General features: G+C 45.6%; 1 protein-coding gene across 4 annotated transcripts in view; it reads right to left on the reverse strand.

The window, feature by feature from the left end:
* Window positions 1–22,270, reverse strand: part of ATP8A2 (ATPase, aminophospholipid transporter, class I, type 8A, member 2) — a 494,154-nt gene that overhangs the window by 34,305 nt on the left and 437,579 nt on the right. For all 4 annotated transcript variants that reach the window (XM_024999819.2, XM_024999820.2, NM_001435329.1 and 1 more), the window contains one exon: window positions 14,365–14,469. In XM_024999819.2, coding sequence (XP_024855587.1) covers window positions 14,365–14,469 — 105 coding nt within the window. The remainder of the gene's footprint in view (window positions 1–14,364; window positions 14,470–22,270) is intronic.

Below are 22,270 nucleotides of genomic sequence, written 5' to 3' on the forward strand. Positions count from 1 at the left end.
TTCTATACCACCCACAATGATCTCTGGCAAATCACAAGGACTCAGTATAGGCTCCTGCCTGGTTTAGCATCACCATGAAGGACAACAATGTCAGCATCTCTGGGTGAGCAAACACACACCAGCAGCCCCGTGTGGAAAACTCCCAGGAGCGCCACTTTTGTCCAAGGTGACCCCTAGCAATTAGGAGGAAATTGCACCAAGGTTCTGTCAGAGAAAACTCTTTTCATAACATGACCTTCAACAACAGGATATGCCTATTCACAGGCATTGAAAAATAGTGGGATTCTACTTGCTTATCAGGTGTTTTGTGCAAAACATTTGTAAGAGTTTGGACATAAATGGTAATGGTTTATAGAAGAAAAAAAAAATTAAAGGAGTATTATGTCCTGTACTGGAGAAGCCAATGGCACCCCACTCCAGTACTCTTGCCTGGAAAATCCCATGGACGGAGGAGCCTGGTAGGCTGCAGTCCATGGGGTCACTAAGAGTCGGACACGACTGAGCGACTTCCCTTTCACTTTTCACTTTCATGCATTGGAGAAGGAAATGGCAACCCACTCCAGTGTTCTTGCCTGGAGAATCCCAGGGATGGGGGAGCCTGGTGGGCTGCCATCTATGGGGTCGCACAGAGTCGGACACGACTGAAGCGACTTAGCAGCAGAATGTCCTGTACTGCTCGCTGATGGTTGAGCAGAGTTTTGAGAGAACAAAATGTCACTGAAAACTCTAGAGTTGTTTTTGTTGTTACTTCATTTTTCTTTTGTTGTTCCTATAAATAGTAGAAATATTCTTTGCACAGCAAAGAAAGCCACTGATAAAATGAAAGGACAACCTCCTGAGTGGGAGAAAATATTTGCAAATGATATGAATGACAAGGGATTCATATATAAAATATATAAACAATATATGCAACTCAGTATAAAAAAAAACCCCACAGAACCCCATTAAAAATGGACAGAAGACCTGAAAAGACAGTTTTTCCAAAGAGGTATGTAGATGGTCAACAGACACAGGGAAAACTGCTCAATATGGTTACTCATCAGGGAAATGCAAATCAAAACCACAGTGAACTATCACCGCGCGCCTGTTAGAATGGCTGTTATCACAAAGACAACAAACAATTGCTGGTGAAGATACAGAGAAAATGGAACCCTTGTGCACTGTTGGTGGGAATGTACGGAATAAACTGGTGCAGCCACTAAGGAAAACAATGTGGAGGTTCTTGAAAAAATTAAAAAAGGACTACCATAAGATCCAGCAACTCCACTCCTGGGTATATATCCAAAGAAAATGAAAAGACTGATTCAAAAAGGTAAATGCACCCCAGTGTTCAAGGATGCATTATTCATAATAGCTAAGATATGGAAGACAATCTTAGTACCCATCAACAGACGACTGGATTAACACACACACACACACACAATGACATGCTACTCAGCTATAAAAAGAATGAAATTCTGCCATATGAAGCAATGTGGATGGACCCAGGGAATATTATGCTAAGTGAAATGAGTCAGACAGACAAAGACAAATACTGTAAGATATCACTTACATGTAGAATCTAAAACATAATACAAATGAATGTATATTGCAAAACAGAAACAGACACACCGATACAGAAAACAAGCTAGTGGTTACCAGTGGGCAGAGGGGAGAGCGGAGGGGAGAGAAGGGGGTATGAGATTAAGAGACACAAACTACTATATATAAAAGAAATGAGCAACAGGGAATTATAACCATCATCTATAATAGCTTTAAATGGAGTACAACTTATAACAATACTGAATCACTGTTTTACACCTGAAACTAACATCACAAATTGATTATATTTCAATAAAAAATAGAAATAGATGTTCTTTTGTTATTCTTGTAAATGGCAGAGGTAGATGAGAAATGCTGGCTGAGCATATGTGTGTGTGTATACCTAACAACATCAATCAGTGGTGAGCTATGTGCAAACACTTGCTGCTGACATGAACATGAAAGCAACAAGGAAAATCCAAGTGGATCCCCAGCAGGTGCGTCTCCCGGCCTCCACGCTATGTCTAACTGATGTCATGGGTTGGCCGCGCTCCAGCAGGGCTATAAAAGAACAAAAGTCAGAACCACGAAACCTCTGCTGAGTATGAGCTGCGCCTTCAAGAAAGAAACGAAGGCAGGGAACACAGCCGTGACACAGCTATGAAGTAACCCTGATGGAATGATGTGGTTATGTCCCTTGAGAATACTACACGAAAAGGAAGAAGAAGTCGATCATAAGGATCAAAGGAGGAAGGAGGATGTCTGCTTGGCTGAGAGGCGAATTCCCTCATGATGCTCAAGATGAACCTTTATCTGGAATCAGACGGTGCGCTCTGCTCATAGACATTCCTTACAAAACAGCACAGACACATATTGATTGTTTCTGAGGACAAAAGGGTGTTCTCGTTTCCCAGCACTGAAGACACTCAAGTGAAAACCTCTGAGGGACGGCAGAAATGGTCCTCAGCCGTTGGATCAGGGCAGCACAATCTCCAGATTCAAGAAGCAGGGGCCAGATGGAGCAGACATGCAGGTGCAGCATTTCCCTGGGCTATCAAATGAGCAGCTCCCTTGGATTTTAATTTGGAAAGCCGCTGGGGAATCTCAGAGGCTCCAGGACATATTATTTGTGATGCTGGTCAAAGAACCCAGCACCGCGGCCATCAGGCCCGCACACAGCCCAGCCCAACACCACTGCCGTTGAGGGCCTTAGCATCTTTCATCCACTTTGAGAAAGGCTGAATGAAAGATGCTGCCTGGATGGAGCAGGCAGAGGCCTTGGTCTCCAGCCTCGACAGTGCTCCCGCTTTCTACGTATTTGTGAGCATAGTGAAAAGATGCCACCAAGACAAGAAGCCCAAAGTTCACGTGACCAAAGCGCTTCCACTGAGTTCCTGTCCTATGTGCTTTTCAAAAAAGACAAGTGCTTTCTGAGTAAGTAGCACAGAGTCAGGAGGAACAGAGGGTCTGGGTGGTATGTCAAGGCTTTAATAAACAAAGCTATTGTTCTACAGATATCGTGAATATCTAACAATTGTGACTATTTTGGATGAATTGGTAAAAAGAAATCTATGATAGAATTTAATTTTAAAAATTTCATTAATAATGAAAAGTTATATTTGTCAGTAAACTAAATAAGTGCATAAAATTTAATCACATGTTTAAGAAAACCGGGTCCTGCAGTCCCCTTGCTGAGACCCATCCCCGGCTCTGGTGACTGAAACCCTGGTCCCCTGAGCTGGTTCTCAATCCCCCAAGAGACCCTGCTGCCTGAAAGAAGACTCTGCCTGCACTGCGGAGGCCCCGGTTCGACCAGACAGCCTCCTTGGCTTTCCCACCAGCCTCTCCGCAGCCAGCAGGGCTCTTTCCTCAGATCTCCGTCTGGTTGGCCGTGTGTATTGATTTTATTCGGGTCTCTGCTGAGTGTCACCTGGGAAGGCTCTGCTGCCACTCCAGCCCCATCAGTCTCACCCCAGCACAGAGCTCTGCCTCATTTTCCTCCTTTTCTCCTGTCCATTTTTCTGTTTATCCTCTGTCACCTGCACTGGAATGTGAACCCCAGCACAGCAGAAATCTGTCTCGCCCTACGCCACACCCTGGTCTGGCTGGTCCTCACTTCGGACTTGTCTCCTAGTAAGCCGATCACTGGTTCTATTTGTTTGGAAGCCAATGTGGTGACTCATTAGCAAGTGTGTGAACTCCCAATTATCCCAGTTATACCACCCATGGTGCCCTGAGTAGATCCTAATTGCATGAGAGAGAATACATGCTGAAGATCCATGTTATCACTGTCTTGTTAGGAAGCAAAGACTTTGCTGAGGTCCCTGAGTAGCTGAAAACCAAGGTACCATGATTAGCAGTCATGCCTGTGTCCTGTGTCCTGTGTCCTGGCCCAGAGAAGGACTTACTCTCTAGAGACACAACTCAGTCCATCACTAAATGCAGTGATTCTCCGACAATGACCATCTCCTAGTTCTTGTGTCTTGGAAATTTATTCTCCAAGTTCTTCTCAACCTCAGGGTCAACGATGTCATATTTACCTGTGACCAAATGGGCAAACAGATGGGGAAAACTGGAAACAGTGACAGACTTTATTTTCTTGGGCTTCAGAATCACTGGGGATGGTGACTGCTGCCATGAAATTAAAAGATACTTGCTCCTTGGTAGAAAAACTATGACAAACCTAGACAGTGTATTAAAAAGCAGAGACATTACTTTACTGACAGACGTCTGTATAGTCAAAGCTATGGTTTTTCCAGTAGTCATGTATGGATGTGAGAGTTGGACCATAAAGAAAGCTGAGTGCCAAAGAATTGATGCTTCTGAATTGTGATGCTGGAGAAGACTCTTGAGAGTCCCTTGGACTGCAAAGAGATCAAATCAGTCAATTCTAAAGTAAATCAACCCTGAATAGTCATTGGAAGGACCGAAGCTGAAGCTTCAATCCTTTGGCCATCTGATGTGAAGAGCCGACTCATTGAAAAAGACCCTGATGCTGGGAAAGATTGAAAGCAAGAAGAGAAGGGGTGAGAGAAGATGAGATGGTTGGATGGCATCTCCAACTCAATGGACATTACTTTTGAGCAAATTCTGGGAAACAGTGAAGGACAGGGAAGCCTGGTGTGTTTCAGGCCATGGGCTCACAGAGTTGGACATGACTGGGCAACTGAAAGACAACAACAAATGGGCCTCGACTGGCCTTCCAAGTGCCAGGTACAGATGGGGCCGCCTCATCTGACACAAACAACCATGCCTGGGACCTGGGCGATACGTTCAGAGCAGTGTCAGTGCAGAAGCAGATACGGGACATCAACGAAAAATGTCCAGCGGCCCATCTCAACTTTTTCCCCCCAACAGTTCAGTATGACTGGGGGATTCAATAATCTGCACCACAAAACCCACTGGCTGGGCACCAGAAACTCCACACTTCTTTCTTCGGCCTCCCCAAGAACTGAAGAGTGAAACAGGCGGTAGCATTGGGTCCTTCCTGGACAACATCTCACTGTGGCTCCGTTTCAAAGCAGGTATTCTGGGTCATCTGGTTTCTGGCTAGGATGTTTTGCTCCCATCTCAGCTGGAGGCAGGGGAGACAGGTAGCGGGGAGGTGGGCAAACGGAAAAGCAAACAGCTCACCGATAATCAAAGGAAAGCAATTAGCAGAGATCTTCTAAGGCAGGGAAGAACTAATCCCTGCCTGGAATGTGAAGCGTCACCATTCAAATGATATGACCTGTACAAGTGAAACAGAAGTCTTACATCCACCCTTGATGGCTTCTCTTGTTGCTCAGATGGCTTAAATATTAATAAAGTCAACTTTCAAAGAAGAGGATTAAAATAGTTCATGTTAGTTTTAAAAGGATGCAATAAGCTGTCAATCCTGGGTCATTTCTGACATTAACTTCATGGGTGAAAAATTTTTGAAAACGGGTCTTGTTGGCAGATAAAATTGACACTGAGCTAACTTAAGTCATAATCCAAAAAAATTAAACATATTTAAGTCATCTGACTAATAGGATGAGGACTGCTCCCAGCAAACCACTGGTCAACACTGCATCTGCATTCACCCATTACCTCGTCTTCCTACATCGCAAGGAAACAGCGCTCCTGCCTGGCCCTCTCCAGGCATCCTGTAAAGACGCCATCATCTTTCATCAAGCTATGGCCAGTGGCTAGATTCTGGGCACATCTCACAACAGCTAGCCTGCCTCTCAAGGTAGACGAGAAGTCTATTTCTCATTTCAAAACAAATGACGAATGGTGTTCAGAAAAGTTGTTCTTAATTATCAAACATCAGGCCATAACAACAACAGGGCCTTTGGGATGGAGCATCATAAAATATTAATAACAGAGCCGATTAATTCTAGTTGACACGGGTGGCTTAGGTGTTCATTAACCACATGCTAGTCAGGTCTCTCACCTCCTTAAGAGTTTATTCCCTCATCCCCTCCTTCCTGGGCCCAGGATGCAAAAGAGTCCCTAGAAATCCCCGTCTGGGTCATCCCGTCAGCCCTCCTGTCATTTTCTGGGTCATTTACTCTCCCTGTCCCCCAAATGCACTTCCTCGCCTGCTCTGACATCTCCCTGGTCTCACCTGGGAGTGCTGCTGCCTCTCTTGCTGGTTGTTTCCCTGAGAAGGCTCCCTGGTGTCTAAATTGAAAGACCTGCTGGTGCTCGGCCCTGCCCCAGGCTCTTCCCCAGGCTCTTCCCTACACTCAGGGTCTGTTAGGCACACGCTGGTCCCCTGGAAGGTGATGCTGGCCAGACGCCATCTTTCTCCACAAGGCTGCTCCTCTCTGAGCCCGTGGAAACAGAGCAGTCTTCATCAGCTCCCTGCCCTTCTCTCCTCCTCAGTGGTCAGCTGCTTGGCTTCTGGGTTCCTTTAAGGGATGGTATGGTTTCTCCGTTTGCTCCATGTTCTTTCTGCATTTAGAGACCTAAAGCCACCACCCCCTGGCTCCCCAGCTCCTGCAGAGCCCTGCTCATGACGTCGCTCATGATGTCAGACCCTGGTCTGCAGCCTCTGATGGGGCTCCCGCTCCAGGACCGGTCTCCCTCCTGGTCTCTGGGGCTCCAAGGCTCTCCAGGAACTCTGAGGAAGGTCAACTCAGAAACTGAAGCACTCAGTGACTCTCACTATCTTGGCTTCCTAGAAAGAGCCCTGGACTTGGAAGACAGGGTCCAGCCCCTGCTAAGTTGGATGACGGGGGCGTGAGTCCACCTCCTGGAGGCCAAGCTCCCCACTCTGTACAGAAGGAAAGTGTCAATTGCTGCCTGCAGCGACGATCGTGACGAGGAAAATCAAATGGGGCATCACATCTTCAAGCCCATGGCATTAATAACAAGGAAGGGGATGCTTCTTGAAATTCAAAGAGACTTAAAAAACAGAGTAAGCACATGTTATGTGTGGACCTTGCCTAGATCCTAAAACCCTAAAAAGACAGGGCTGAGATGACCCAGAAAATCTGTTTATGGACTGAGTATCAATTGATACTGAAAAATGATTGTTAATTATTAGAGGTGATAAGAGGCAGTGGAGTTACAGTGTTTCTATGTCACAACACAAACAAGGATAAGATGTATTCATCATCAGTTCAGTTCAGTTGCTCAGTCGTGTCTAACTCTTTGCAACCCATGGACTACATACAGTCCACCAGGCTGCTCTATCCAAGGGGATTCTCCACATTGCAGGTGGATTCTTTACTGTCTAAGCCACCAGGGAAGCCCATAATGTAGGATATTTAGAGCCAATGCTGACATACACCAGGGTGAAATGCTGTCATGTCTAGGATTTGCAAAGGAAAAACAGTGGGGAGTTCCCTGGCACTCCAGTGGTTAGGACTCGGTGCTTTCACTGCTGAATGCCTGGGTTCAATCCCTAGTCAGGGAACTAAGATCACCCTGCAAGCTGCAAGGCATGGCTGAAAACAAGAAAGAAAATATTTATAACAATAGGCGTATCTGATTGAAGGCAGAAGAGAAGGGGTGATAGGAGGTGGTTGGATGACATCACCAATTCAATCGACATGAACTTGGGCAAACTCCGAGAGACGGTGAGGGACAGGGAGGCCTGGCGTGCTGCAGTCCATGGGGTCGCACGGAGTCAGACATGACTTGGTGACTGAAGAACAACAAAAGAGACTAGATGAAGCAACTGTGGCAAAATCTCGGTAAGTGTTGAACCCGGGCAGTGAGTACATAGCAATTCCTTGTACTAGTCTCTCTATTCTTGCATTTGTTGAGTATTTGAATAATTTAGAAAACTGTAGAAATGAATATACTCAGGGAACCCCAGGCGTATGTCAGGATAGTGAGAAGACTCAGGAACGAGGGAGCGAGGTCAGTGTGTCCAGGGGAGGAAGCATTTTGTCCTCAGGGCTGGGTCCGTGCAGGACGAGGATCCGACTCCTATGTCTCTCCAAGCCCTCTGGGAAAACCAAAGATCCAGTGGAACTGAACTGTGGTTCTGCTTCTGAGTTACAGACACAGGGGTATTAACACTTTCTGAACATCTACATGTGCTATGGATTTAACATATATTATTTCATTTAGACCTCAAGTCAAATTGATGATAAGCAAACTAAAGTTCAGAGACGTTTGTAACTCAGCCAAGGTCACACAGCTCTGTGAGCAGCCGGGCTTGGAGCTCAATTCAGGTCTGTCTGTCTCCACAACCTGTGTTTCCTCCCCAGCTTCATGACACATCGATGGAAAAAATGCAGCTGGAAGTGAAATATATCTTAACCAGGTGTCGGAGGCAGAAGTTTGCCACCTGGCCTGGAGAGCTTCGTTGAAATGATGGCATAATTTCCTAACCTTTTAGCTAATAAAACAACTAATAGATATTTTAGGGGGGGAATTGTGGGGAGGGGGTGGAGAGGGAAACAAAATGAATGTGTTGTCTGCAGCCAATACTTGGAGAAAGAAAGTATTTTTCCTGAAACGATATAAAACCCATATTGGAGAATAATATACAGTCAAGCTGGTTGTTTCCTATTTTTGGCCTTGTTTCTACTCATCTTTAACTCAGCAGTTGTACCCAATTTGCCTTGGAGGAATGATGAAACCAAATAGCTTTTTAAACATTATTTTAAAGATCAAAGGATTTCCGTTTGAAGATCAAAGCATAATGGATAATTTTTTGGCAAGAGCACACACTCAAAATGTATTGGGCAGTTTTTGTATTTTGTTTTTAACGTAACTGGTTTCAAAAGAGCCTGGGAGAGTGTGGCCTGGGGTGGAGTGGATGAGCTTTTTTGTCTGAAAACCCTGCTGACGGTGCTCTGTGACAACCTGGAGGGATGAGGTGGAGACAGAAGTGGGAGGGGGAGTTCAGAACGTGGATTGTGGGTGGGGAGGGCGGTGTCAGAAACCCATGTATACCTATGACCGATTCATGTTGCTGTATGCCAAAGCCATCACTATATTGTAAAGTAATTATCCTCCAATTAAAAAAAAAGAATAAAACAATCCGTGATGATGTGTTTCAGGCTCTGTCCTCTGGCTCTAGGCAGATGACACTCCACGAGGAGGCCCAGATGGCCAACAAGGACCGTGTTCTGGCTATGTGGAGCAGCCTTGATGCGATGAAAGCTGAGTGACACGGGCTGTGGCCCAGACAGAGGTGCAGAGAGGAATTCCCGAGAGGCAGACATGCGTCTAGATTTCCCGAGTGCTGGCTCAGGCAGGGCGGGGACAGAAGCCTGAGCATCAGTGCTCGCAAAGGACAGAAAACCACGTGGAGGATGAGGTGATGACTCAGGGCCCGAGGAGACCAGCCGCATGGCTTCCTCTACCCAGGCCTCAGCGAACTTGGGGAAAGCACATAAACAAAAGAGAATTCCACCACCTGGCTGGCCCAAGGCAGGGGCAGCCACCTGAACCCTTGACCTTGAACCTGGAGAAGACCAGCACAGGGTCCACCCCACCGGCCTCCCGCCAACTCTGACGAGCAGAAAGAAGGTCTGGGACAAGACTGGGGCCTCCTTGTGGTTCCTTCAGACTTAAGGCACAGCTGAGAAACTAGGCATTTGGATCAAACACACCCGGCCTTTCTTCTCGCTTTGATGAAACACCTAAAACACCAGGACACGCCCTGCCACACACCAAGGAAGAAAAACAATGTAAAGGGGAAAAAAACAATAGCTTGTCCCCTTACATGATATTTTAGGCATTTGTCTGAACTGTATTTGTAAAGGAAGTGGCCACTGGTAGATTTTCGTCCATCAGGAAAAAAAAAAAAATGCATGAGTTACACATTAGGAATAAAGAGGGAGGGATAAACAGCAAGGTCCTACTGTACAGCATAGGGAGCTACATTCAACATCATGAGAGAAACCATAATGGAAACCAGTATGAATAAGAATGTATAAATGCATAACTGAGTCACTTTGCTATAAGCAGAAATTAACACAACATTGCAAGTCAACTCTAGTTCAATTTTTTAAAAAAAGAATAAAGAGGGAAAGATATTACCAAAACATTGAAACAAGGAATTCTTCCAACTTAGCTCATTTTTAAGACCATGTAGAGTTAACGGTGTGCATGACAGACTGTTCCACAGGCAGAACGGTAGGGTTATCTTCTGGTGAAGAACACTGGGAAGATGGGTTGGCAACAGGTGTTCTGAACAACCAAATATCCATAAGTTCTTAGCATCTCTACGGTACACAAACTACCTGGCGAGAAAAATGCTCCACCCAGAAAAAACAAATTGAAAATCAAGAAAAATCATTTTGCTCATCCCCTTGGCATTTCTTACTTCACTATACTTTCCAGACACCTAGTTCTCTTTCTCAGTTTCTTTTCTCTAAGTCATGAGAACAGGCTGATTTATGTCCAAATCACACAGGTTAATTTTGGAAGCTGATTCCACTCATGAGAGAAGGCAGAAACCAGTTCATGAAACTTAAAGGTTTACCAAAATCATGTAAAAGTCTGGGGGCTTAGATAAGATCAATAAAATGTTTAGGTATTTTCACTGTATGAATTAGGGGCACAGAGGGGTACTTGAAATCTCCAGGTACCATTTCAAAATGCTCATTTGGCACAAAAGGGGTTTTGGAATTGATGCATAAAGATTTTGGTTCTGTTTCTTCTGAGCACGTTCCTGAGAAAAACGGCTAGACTTGGCTGTTCGTTAGACTTTGCTGGTGACTTGGACCTGCTTTAAGGACTTGGCAGGCTGTGCTCAAGGGGCCCTCTTTCAGGCATCAGAGCTAAGCTGAGGGACAGTGGCGGGCAGGGCGGCCACAGAGCCAGGGCACCTGGGTGGTGGGGCGGCAGGGAGGACCAGAGCCCCCATCTGTGCTTCTATATGAGCTGTCCTCTGAAGCCACCAGATGAAAGGGCCCTGTCACTAGAGGTCGAGCGACAGCCTGCACCCTCTGTGGCCACTTTCAACAGGAGTGATCGCCCTGGCACCAGCTGCATGGATGCTGCAGGTTCACCTTCCTCCCCTCGCTGGTTTTCTGCATTTCCACTTGGTCAACAAATATTTATGGGGTCTTCCCTGGTGGCTCAGTGGTTAAAAATCCACTTGCCAATGCCGGTTTGATCTCTGGTCTGGAAAGATCCCACATGCCGTGGAGCAGCTAAGCCTGTGCACCACAGCTACTAAGCCTGCACTCTAGAGCCCGTGTTCTGCAAGAGAAGACGCTGTGATGAGAAACGTGCACACCGCAAAGAAGAGTAGCCCTCGTTGGCTGCAACTAGAGAAACCCGAGTAGCAACAAAGTCCCAGCGCAGCCAAAAATAAATAAATTAATTCAATTAAAAGAAAACAAATATTTACAGAGCTTCCCTATGTGCCAGACTGACAGCTGGAAAGAGAGGCGTGGATGAACTCAAACATCACACGGGGCGGGGAAGCAGGCATGGGGAGGGGGGAGGAGAGACAAAATACTCAGGGTCTCTCAAAGAGGGAGTCGGTTTGTGACTCTTCAGAGGGAGGGACAGGGCGGCCCCCACCCCGACCAGGGCCGCCCCTCCCCCAGCAGCTCCGCGGCAGCAGGGAATCCAAGCAGGAGTGAAAGGAGCCAGGCAGGTGGTAGACGAACAACTGGGAGAGCAGAGTTCTCTCTCTGGAGCAGCTGCTGTCCAGGCTGCCCATGGACCACCCAGGAAACCTGGGAGCCACTGGGGGGAGGGGTCAGATGGAGTGAGGGCTGCTGGGGGTGGTGGGAGGCCCGGGGTCCCTGTAGTAACCTCTCCAGGAGCCCCAACGTGAGGCCAGATCTGTGACAGCGAAAAAGGAAGCTGTGACCCCACGTTTCCTCCTGCACACCCACATTCACACCCTCCCTCCACCCTCCGAATCAACTGTCCCAGCGAGAGTTTACAGTGTGCTCAGAGAAGAGATTCCAAAATGCAGGAGGCAGAGACCACATTTAAACTCCAGTTATCTCCTGATCCACCCGAACATATGAAAGTGAACTTTGAACAGGATAAGTGCTTTTAGAAATTACATTCTCTTTGAATCTGAAAAAGTGTGTATATGTGTGTATAACTGAATTACTTTTCTATACACCTGAAACTAATGCACACTGTAAATCAACTATACTTCCATAAAAAAATAAGTATTTTTTTAATTTACTTTTTTTTTTTAATCAACCACAAGCTGAGAGTCCATGACACCCTTCAATATCATGACCTTCCTGCCAAACCAAGACTCAGGTTTGATCCCTGGGTCAGGAAGATCCCCTGGAGAAGGAAATGGCAACCCACTCCAGTATCCTTGTCTGGAGAATCCCATGGACAGAGGAGCCTGGTGGGCTACAGTCCATGGGGTCCCAAAGAGTGGGACACGACTCAGCAACTGAGCACAGCACTGGTCAATGAGCTGTCACCCATCATAAATTCAGTTTCATAAATTCTAACACCTCCCACCCGCCATGAGTCTCCATCTCTAACAGATGAAGACAGTCTCCTTACAGAAAATCTCTCGCCCAAGACTGCAGGGCTCACCATGGCTGAGCCAGGATTCAGACACAGGCTCAGAGCTCTGTGATCCTCCCTGCACACGTTGGACTCGAGCCTCCGCCGCACAGGCTCTCATCCTTTCTGTGAACCACCATCTCCCCACCCTCACAGCTCTGTCTTCCATCCTGTCTCCAGTGGGCAGCCTTTCTCGACTTCTCAAGCCAGAGGCCGCCTGGGATTGCCACCTCTTCCGGACATCCCCTGTGCCGCTAACCCCCCATCCAGGCCTGTTTTGAGGACCCCCATGGGCCGGAGATCCCACCCAGGTCAGCTCAGACTTGGTGAAGGGCTGTCTCACACTGCCTTCCTTGCAATGTTTTCCTGTCCAATGTTTGAGAAGAGTTTTAGAATTTTGCTTGGAAATTCTCATTGTCCTCAGAAATGACTCATGATCTCTTAGAAATCACTATGTATATATGGGAGAATTCTTGAGATACAGAAGAGCTTGTAAAATTTTTTGCAAATAGGATAAAACAGTGTGCTTATTTCGCTTTAAGACTGACATTCATGTATTAATTTCAATTTGCAGAGGCATCTCCCTACTTTTAGAAGATATGAACACGTTGTTTTTGGAGATTAAAGAATTCTGTGGGCCGTTGACAACCTAGACACAAGCCCTGTGTCTGCTGTCCAACGGGCAGAAGAGGCCTGCTCACCCTTAGCTGTGTGGCCTGTGTATCAGTTATACACAGACCACCATAAAGCCCAGTCCTGCCCCCACCAGTCACAACTTCAAGCTTCAGACAGAGATTTTTGTCCAGCTGACTGATAAAGTCTTACAATGACTAGCACAACTGCCATAAAATGAATGCTAATGGACTCAGGAAAAATGTTATAAATACACAAAAAAATCACAACTTCAACCACAGAGCCTTCAATCCTATACGCTTCAGCCCCTTTCCTAAAATATCTAGCCATTTGAGATAATATTACTGATACTTCTCAAAATATTTGCATTCTCTTTCCTAAAAGCAACACAAAACAAAAATGCTTTGATTTCATTGCTTTAAAAGATGGTACAAGAAGACAGAACCTAAATAAAACAGAACATAAATATCAGAGGGTCTCTGGAAGTACTCCGCCTCTAGATTTTTGTTTCTTGAGTAGCTAGTTCTAGGGTCCCTTCCAAGAATGTAGAGGGGAGCCGTGCTCATAATCTCCTGGACCTCCGTGTCCCTAAGGTGGCCAAGGCCTCCTATTACCTGCATATTGTCCTTGGGCTCAGGTCAGTTTCCTTCAGTAAACTTTAACCAGATGCAGTCTGATAACATTTTAACATACACGATTAAATCAAACCTACTCACTTGCCCAGCAGTTAGGGGAGGAGTGGGGGCCACTGAGGCTCTGTAAGAAATAAGGGGGGGTGGGGGAGCGGCAGCCCCTGCTTTGCTGGATCAACCAGTAGGTCATGTAATGCTGTCTGAACACCAGGAGCAAAAAATAATTTATCAAAAACAAAACAAACCATGGGTATACTTGGAATGAACAGAATCTACATGAACAAAATGCATTCTTCGATGAGTAGAACTTCAGGGCAGATACCCTTTAGCACATGACTGGGGCTGAGAGCAAATGGCCTGGCTTTTAAACATGCTTTGCTAACACTGCTGATACAGCACTTCTCCACCTGAAGACCACAATGTTATTTCTATTTTCTGCATGTCCAGACCCCATATAAGCCTCTGTTTCACCTGGGGGCAGGCCCAGGGACCTGAAAGTCAGATTTCATGTTGCCCCGAGAGGGCATGGTTTCTGTTTCACCCATCATGTGCTCATATTGAAAACTGAGAAGAGGAAAGGAAATCCCAGAAGGGAGGTAGGGAAAAGGAGAGGGGGTCCTGGGGACCCTGGCCTGGTGCTGCCCACCTCTTTCCGTTACTGTCCCGGAGCATTGCTCTGCCCATCACTCTGGACTTCATCTCCAGCTCCTGCACTTCCTCCAGAAGCGTTTTCTTGCAGGTGTGCTTGGCCCTGTGTCCAAGGAAAAGACAAGAAGGACATGACATGTGAACTCAGCTGTGACAACAGGCTGCTCCCCCATGGGCCCTCTCTGATGTCCTCTGACCCAGGCTGGGGCTTGGAGACACTGTGGAACATATGTCAGCCCTGTGCATGGCGAAGACTCCACCTCTGCAACCTGGGAAGCACCCCAAGTCCTGCAGAATGGGTCCAGGCCATGGGTGTCAGCAAATGATCCCCTAAGAGCATTGCTTGTGGCTGCAGAGCTGGCTGATGCCCTCCAAGTCCAGATAGAAGCCCAGGGTTCCTGCAGGGTCACAGGTCTACCTTGAAAGCTGTCTACTTCAGGACCTAAAGACCCAAAAGATGCTCTAATCCTCACCCAAGTGGACATATGTGGGTTCTTTGGACTGTGCCCAACTGTAAGGTCAAGAGCCCAAGGGAAACAGTCTTCTCTCTCCTTTTAGGGTGAAAAAAGTCACAGCAAGATGGAGTTATGATGCCAGGGGTCACTGTCATCATGCCAAACCCTTGATCTGAAATTCGGGTCAACACAAATATCTGGGCACAGATTTCCTTTCTTCTCTTGCAGACTTCAGCAGCGTAAAATAACAAACACAGTAGCAAAACAGGCTGGCATTTCCAGCCTGTAAACCTCAAACGCTTTCCCTGACCTGCGGAAAGAGTTCCCTGCACCTTCTCCTGATTAAACTAAGAAACACCTCACAATGTTTCAATAAGTGGCTGATCGCAAAGGTCTTCCTAAAATTGAGATTAAACAGAGAATGGCTGGTTGGAAGCCATACAGGCGAAGAAAGGGCATTGACCGAGATACAGTTTAGAAATGAGAAAAGACAGCCTGTAAAAAAGCAGAAGACTCTAGCAGAGCAGCACAGGGCAGTATTCTTCTGAAAATCTTTTTCTAGTTTTTCTGCAGAAGCGCATGTGGGGTGCCCATCAAGCACCCAGACTCGGAGACAGAATCAGAACCAAACTGAGTGTGTCTGCAAGGACACAGCACCATGCAATGGAACCTTCTGGAGACCTGAGCTGCTCCACGGAACCACATGCTCCCGTCCACCTTCCGCCTTCAAGGAGTCTGGGAAGACAGTGCCCGGTTGTCTGCTGACACCCCAAGTTCATTTCCGGTGGAGAGTCAGAGTGGAGGCTCTGTGTAAGTGTAGGTCATTCATCTCCCCACAGGAAACAAGAAGTGAACCACACAGTTTTCACACCTAATTCCTTAACCACACCAAGCAGTGTCCTGAGACTCAGGGGCGATTAAAACACTGCAATTCAAAGCGGAGACAGGGGAATTTTCATTTAAACAAGAAATGAGAAAATGTTTAACTTTCTGCTGGAAAGAAGACAAAGAGAACGTGACACTGTTCACTATGAATGAATATGCCAGGCCCAAAGTCTACCTTTGATCTCAACTGGGCTTCTGGGCTGTACTGATAAGAGCCATCTGGGTAAACAGCCAGCCCCACTCCACTCGGATTCACCCCAGATACACGGGTCCTGTGGAGTGTGTCTGGCTTGTCCTTACTGTTTCAGGAATGTCTTCACTCCAACATCCTCCCTTCCCTCTTCCTCTCTCGCCCACAGAGCAAGCAGCACTCATCAACCTCTAGACCAGCCCCCAGTGTTATCCTCTGGGCTGGGGTAGGGGAAGGGAGACACGAAGTAGGCTTGAAACAGGAAGGCTGGACCACAGGGCGCAGAGCACCAGAAACCTACAGCTTGGGCCGAGAGAAAAGAGACTTTGACCCATGGGACTGAAGCTGCCAGTTTTCACTCATTCATAAAACTGCTCCAGAAGGAAATAAGCATGTTGATTCTACTTGGCCTTGTTCACGTCCCCAGTAGATGAAAATGTGTTCATACCCAAGAGTTCTTCAGCAATTTTGTATTTCCACAAGGCTAGTTCCTGGGAGTCAGTCTAGGAACTTAACCAGTATGAGAACATGGCTAGTCTTTCTGCCTGGAGTACTGCAGTAGAGTTGATGCTGGCAATTTAAAACCATGTTTTGGGGGACTGTCCTCGTGGTCCAGTGGCAGACTCTTGAGCTCCCAATGCAGGGGGCCTGGGTTCAATTCCCGGTCGGGGAACTAGATCCTGAATTTGTGGTTGCTGTTTAGTCCCTAAGTTGTGTCTGACTCTTTGCAACCCCATGGACTGCAGCCTGCCAGGCTCCTCTGTCCATGGAATTCTCCAGGCAAGAATACTGCAGTGGGTTGCCATTCCCTTCGCCGGGGCATGTCCCAAACCAGGGGTCAAACCTGAGTCTCCTGCATTGGCAGGCGGATTCTTTACCACCAGAGAATCCACCAGGGAAGCCCAGATCCTGCCTGCTGCAACTAAAAATTCCCCATGCCACAACAAAGATTGAAGATACCACGTGCCGCAACTAAGACCGGGTGCAGTCAAATAAATAAATAAAAATAGCTAAAAATATTTTTCTTCAAGAATCTTTACCCAATAAGGCCTTACTTAGAGAAATGATTCTAAGATCTCCCCTGCCAAAGTCTACATTCGTCATTGACTAAAATCTAATACTCCTAAATTTCAAAAAGCCAGCCACTAAGTATTAACCACTAGCAAGGAAATCAGATCTCACCAAGAGCTGGGGTTGGGTTTGTTCTGAATCACAGCTTGGGCAGAGTGAACCCAATTACCTGTGGATGGCTGTTTCCCAGGGCTCCTCCCCCAACCCCAGGTCCAGAGGCCACGTGAGCACTGAAGGGCAGGTGGGCGTGCTTAGACCCTCTAAGAGTGTGTGGTAGTCCACAATGAACCTTCAGATAGAGTGAAAGGTATTCTCCAGGTTATCAGAGATTTTTGAAATAAGTAAGTTGGCCTAAAACCCTGAACTTTTCTTCTTCTTATTTCTGAATTTTTTTTTTCCTGGACTCCTTTTCTTTTTTTTCCTTATGGAAGGAGAACAAGTCAGAAGGAAACATTAGATTCTAAATGTGGATGAAAATGTAAATATAATGTGCCTCAAAAGAAATTAGTCTGGTTGGAAGGTTTTTTTTTTGTTTTTAAATCAAGGCCCTGTTGTACACAGAAATTTCTTATTACTTTTTATTTCCACTTAACTCCCTATCTGGGATTATAATAAGGAAATGAAGTCATTCTGGACTTCCTGAATGTACTGCGTGCTGACTGGTAAGGTACAGGAGATAAGTTAGATAAAAAGAGATGGGTCCCTGAGTCCTGTGGCCTTGGGCTTTATATTATTTTTATAAAGCAACATAAGTGAATTGTTGCTTTATGAGCATAAGTACATGGCAGCTTACCTAAGAATGCAGTCATGGGTAAACATTTTTGGAAGCATGTGAGCTAAAGGATATTAAAGTAGTTCTGGACAATTTAAACTGCATGCATCTAATAAAAATATTCATTAGCCAGGTAGCATCTATCATCAATTATTTTAATAAAAGATGTGTTAGTTTAGTCCCTCATGAAAATTCTGGTTAACAGGGTAACAGAAGAAGTTTTTTGCAATGTCCAAATCTGCCTTAACATAGTTCAATAATGGATTTTCATTCAGAAATTTGATAGACTTCACTGAAAAAAAATCACCAAATTGCCTCATGCTGTTTTTTCTTCCTTATGCTTAACAGTGCAGGTCCTGAAATGGGAGAGAGACTGGGCAAAGAAAGAGGGAAAATGCAGGAAGACAGAGCAACTTGCGTGCACAGAAATGCACAATTAAGTCCCCTACATACGAACCTTCAAGTTGCGAACTTTCAAAGATGAGAATGTGTATCTGGTTCCAGCACGGAGCCAGCACCTGCTCCATCCACGTCAGGTGTGAGGGCCACTGCAGCTGGTCCTCCGTCTCCTGCTGCTGACGATCCTCCTCCCACCTCCTCTCCCTCCGCCGGTCAATAAGTCTTCTTGTCTGTTCACTCGATGCCAGCCCCTGTGTGCCTGCTATTGTACTACTAGGTACTGTACTGTAAGATTAAAAATCTTTTATTTTTTATTTTTTTTATGTATTACTTGTGTTAAAAGATCTATAGATCACTACAGTACCATATAGCTGGTTATGTTATTTATAGTTGGGTACCTAGGCTAACTTTGTTGGACGTATGAACAAATTGGATTTAGCAAACACGCTCTTGGAATGGAACTCATTTGTATGTAAGGGACTCACTGTATGTTAAAAGGCAGGACTGCTTTGAGCTGGAATTTAAAAGTGTTTTCAAAATAGAGTTAACCACCAAATCTCAAAATCAAACTAAAATGTCTTAAGACTGGCCCAAGGCAAGAAGAAAGAATCACAGCAAATTTACAGAGGTTCCAGACACTGCCTCAAGCTGATTCATCAGAGCCAGCCCTCCAGCTGCCCCCTGACTCCCTGTGATGTCACTCAAGCTCTCTTCTCCAGAGTCCAGGGTGCAGCCTGGCACATCACGTGACAAGAAACATTCTACAATCTGAACCAAATGACAGGCAATTTTCTGCACAATTGGGATTAATATTTTTGTTCAGTGTGTAGGAAGGAAAAACAGGACAGCTTTGTAAAGCTGAAGAAGGAGAAATGACAGGTAAGTATCATGGCCTCATTAGAGGTAAGCAACTCATAATACAGTTTCCCTGGGAGAAGCCTCTGAATTTACTTGAAGTGAAGTGAAGTGAAAGTCACTCAGTCGTGTCTGACTCTTTGTGACCCCAAGGACTGTATAGTCCATGGAATTCTCCAGGCCAGAATACTGGAGTGGGTAGCCTTTCCCTTCTCCAGGGGATCTTCTCAACCCAGGGATCGAACCCAGACCTCCCACACTGCAGGCGGATTCTTTACCAGCTAAGATATCAGGGAAGGCCCTGAATTTACTTGACTCAACAATAAATATTTCAGGCTGGGAGTGTAATAGGAGATAAAAGATGGACTCCTTGATCAGAAGCAAAATGTCCAAAGAAACTTGCCAAATTCTTGCTCTTGAGGAGAGGGATAAGTATAGTTTATACATTAACTATGTATTATTGGTTATATATTTTAGGCAAACACTCTGGACCAGAGGCTATCCATGCCATACAATCCAAATTAAATGAGACAAAAATGCATTTCAGGAGATGGGTCTGGAATTCAGAGGGGCCTTTCCTGCTCCTACCTGGCTGGCAACCCCCTTGGAAAGAAGTGACTTCCCTTTACAAATGGTGGAGCTAGAAGCAGTGTCCTTGTTAAAATGTAAATAGCGCTAATCTGACAGTGCCAGGAACCACCCCCCGGCCCCCCACACAAAAAAAAATCCATTTGGAGAGGATAGATAATTTGCTTCACGCAGACTGGGAACTCTCCCTTCAAATGTATTAGAAATGATTCAGAAAACAGAGGCAGCAGCAGAGATATTACAATCTGCAAATACTCTTTTTTGAAATGGTAGAAAGATACTCCTGCCAGCATCTCACTTAGCAAATATATCAGTCTCAGCAAAAATGTATGGCCGAAACCAACACAATATTGTAAAGCAATTATCCTTCAATTAAAAATAAAGAGGAGCTAAGATGGCGGAGGAGTAGGACAGGGAGAACACTTTCCCCCCCACAAATTCATCAAAAGAACATTTAAACGCCGAGTAAATTCCACAAAACAACTTCTGAATGCCAGCAGAGAACATCAGGCACCCAGAAAAGCAACCCAAGTCTTCGAAAGGAGGTAGGAAAAAATATAAAAGACAAAAAAAGAGACAAAAGAGGGAGGGATGGAGTTCCATCCCGGGAAGGGAGTCTTAAAAAGAGAGAAGTTTCCAAACACCAGGAAACCTTCTCACTGCCGAATCTGTGCCGAGCCTTGGAAGCACAGAGGGCAACATAACAGGGAGGAAAAATAAATAAACAATTAAAACCTGCAGATTGCGAGCCCTACAGTAACTCGCCCAGTGGAGAAGCAGCGCAGACGCCTGCACACGCCACAGCGGGGTCTGGGCAGGGATGCGTGGCGTGGGCTACATCGCTTAGAGTAAGGATCTGGACTGAATACCCCGAGCACTATCTGAGCGAAATAACTTGGGCTAGCAAACCAGACTGTGGGATATCTACCACGTGAAAAGCCAGCCCTAACCTAAGACACTGCCAGGCCCGCACACAGAACAAAGGACTGAACAGAGATAGCCGGCTGCAGACCATCCCCCTCCAGTGACAGGCAGCCAGAGCTGGAAGGGGGCAATCGCAGTCCCAGAGAGACATTATCTATAAAACTGTAAGCAGGCTTCTTTGCTAACTAAGACTTCCTGGGGCTCTGGACGGTCAACATCCGCCTGAGAAGGTGCTCCGGTTGTATACCCAGATAACGGAGCGGTGGGGAGGCGATAAGTCACAGCAATTGCGCTCGCCAAACACCTCATCACCTGAGCTGCTCGGACCTGGGAAGGGCACAAAATGCAGGCCCAACCGAGTCTGCGCCTCTGAGGACTACCCAAGTGCCTGAATCTGAGCGGCTTGGACCCGGGAGGTGCAAGCAGCCCAGGGCTGGCCCCGGATGGTTCCCGGCGGAGCAACCTAGAGCCTGAGCAGTGTGGGCAGGGAGGCTACACACGCCGTGAGCAGGGGCAGATCCAGTGTGGCTGAGGCACTGCGAGCACACTCAAGTGTTATTTGAATGCAGTGTCCCTCCCTCCCCACAGCGCGACTGAACAAATGAGCCCCCCCAAAAAAAAAAAAGTGTCTACCACCGTCCCCTTTGTGTCAGGGTGGAAACCAGACACTGAAGAGACCAGCAAACAGAAGAAGCTATAACAGAGGGAACCACCTTGGAAGCTACAGGCAATAGATTAAAACCCTGTGGTTAGTACAGACTACATAGGAAGGGGCCTATAGATCTTGAGAAATATAAGTTGGACCAAGGAACTAGCCGAAAATGAACCGACCCTACAATACTCACAACAAAACCAGAGAAAGTCCTAGATATATTTTTACTATTTTTATGATCATTCTTTCTTTCTTTTAATTAAAAAAAAAATTTTAAGTCCTCTATTATTCCTTTAATTTTCACTTTTATAACCTATTACTTTGCAAAGAAAAAAGACCCTATTTTTTTTAAAGCAAACTTCAAATATATATTTTTTATAATTTTTGTGACCTTGTTTTTTTTCTTCTTCTTCTTTTCTTTAACATTGTATTTTTGAAATTCCAATTTCTACTCTACATTTTTAATTTTAGCTTTTTGGTATTTGTTATCAATTTTGTACCTATATATTTTTTTTTATAATTTTTGTGACTTTTTTTTTTCCTCTTTCTTTCTCTTCTTTTATATAACATTGTATATCTAAAATTCCAAACTCTACTCTAGATTTTTAATTTATGCTTTTTGGGATTTGTTATCAATTTTGTACCTATATTTTCTTTATAATTTTTGCGACTTTGTTTTTGTTTGTTTCTTTCTTTCTTTTCCTTCTTCTTTTCTTTAACATTGTATTTTTGAAACTCCAAACTCTACTCTGGATTTTTAATTTTTGCTTTTATGTATTTGTTACCAATTTTGTACCTTTAAGAACCCAATCTTCAGTACCCATTTTTCACTAGGGAGTGAGATTACTGGCTTGATTGCTCTCTCTCCCTTTGGACTCTCCTTTTTCTCCACCAGGCCACCTGTGTCTCCTCCCTAACCCCTCTCTACTCTACCCAACTCTGTGAGTTTCTGTGTGTTCCAGACGGTGGAGAACACTTAGGGAACTGATTACTGGCTGGATCTGTCTCCCTCCTTTTCATTTCCCCCTTTTATCCTCCTGGCCACCTCTGTCTCCTTCCTCCTTCTTCTCTTCTCTGTATAACTCCGTGAACATCTCTGAGTGGTCCAGTTGT

The sequence above is a fragment of the Bos taurus genome, chromosome 12, assembly GCF_002263795.3.
Source record: "Bos taurus isolate L1 Dominette 01449 registration number 42190680 breed Hereford chromosome 12, ARS-UCD2.0, whole genome shotgun sequence".
Lineage (NCBI taxonomy): Eukaryota > Metazoa > Chordata > Mammalia > Artiodactyla > Bovidae > Bos > Bos taurus.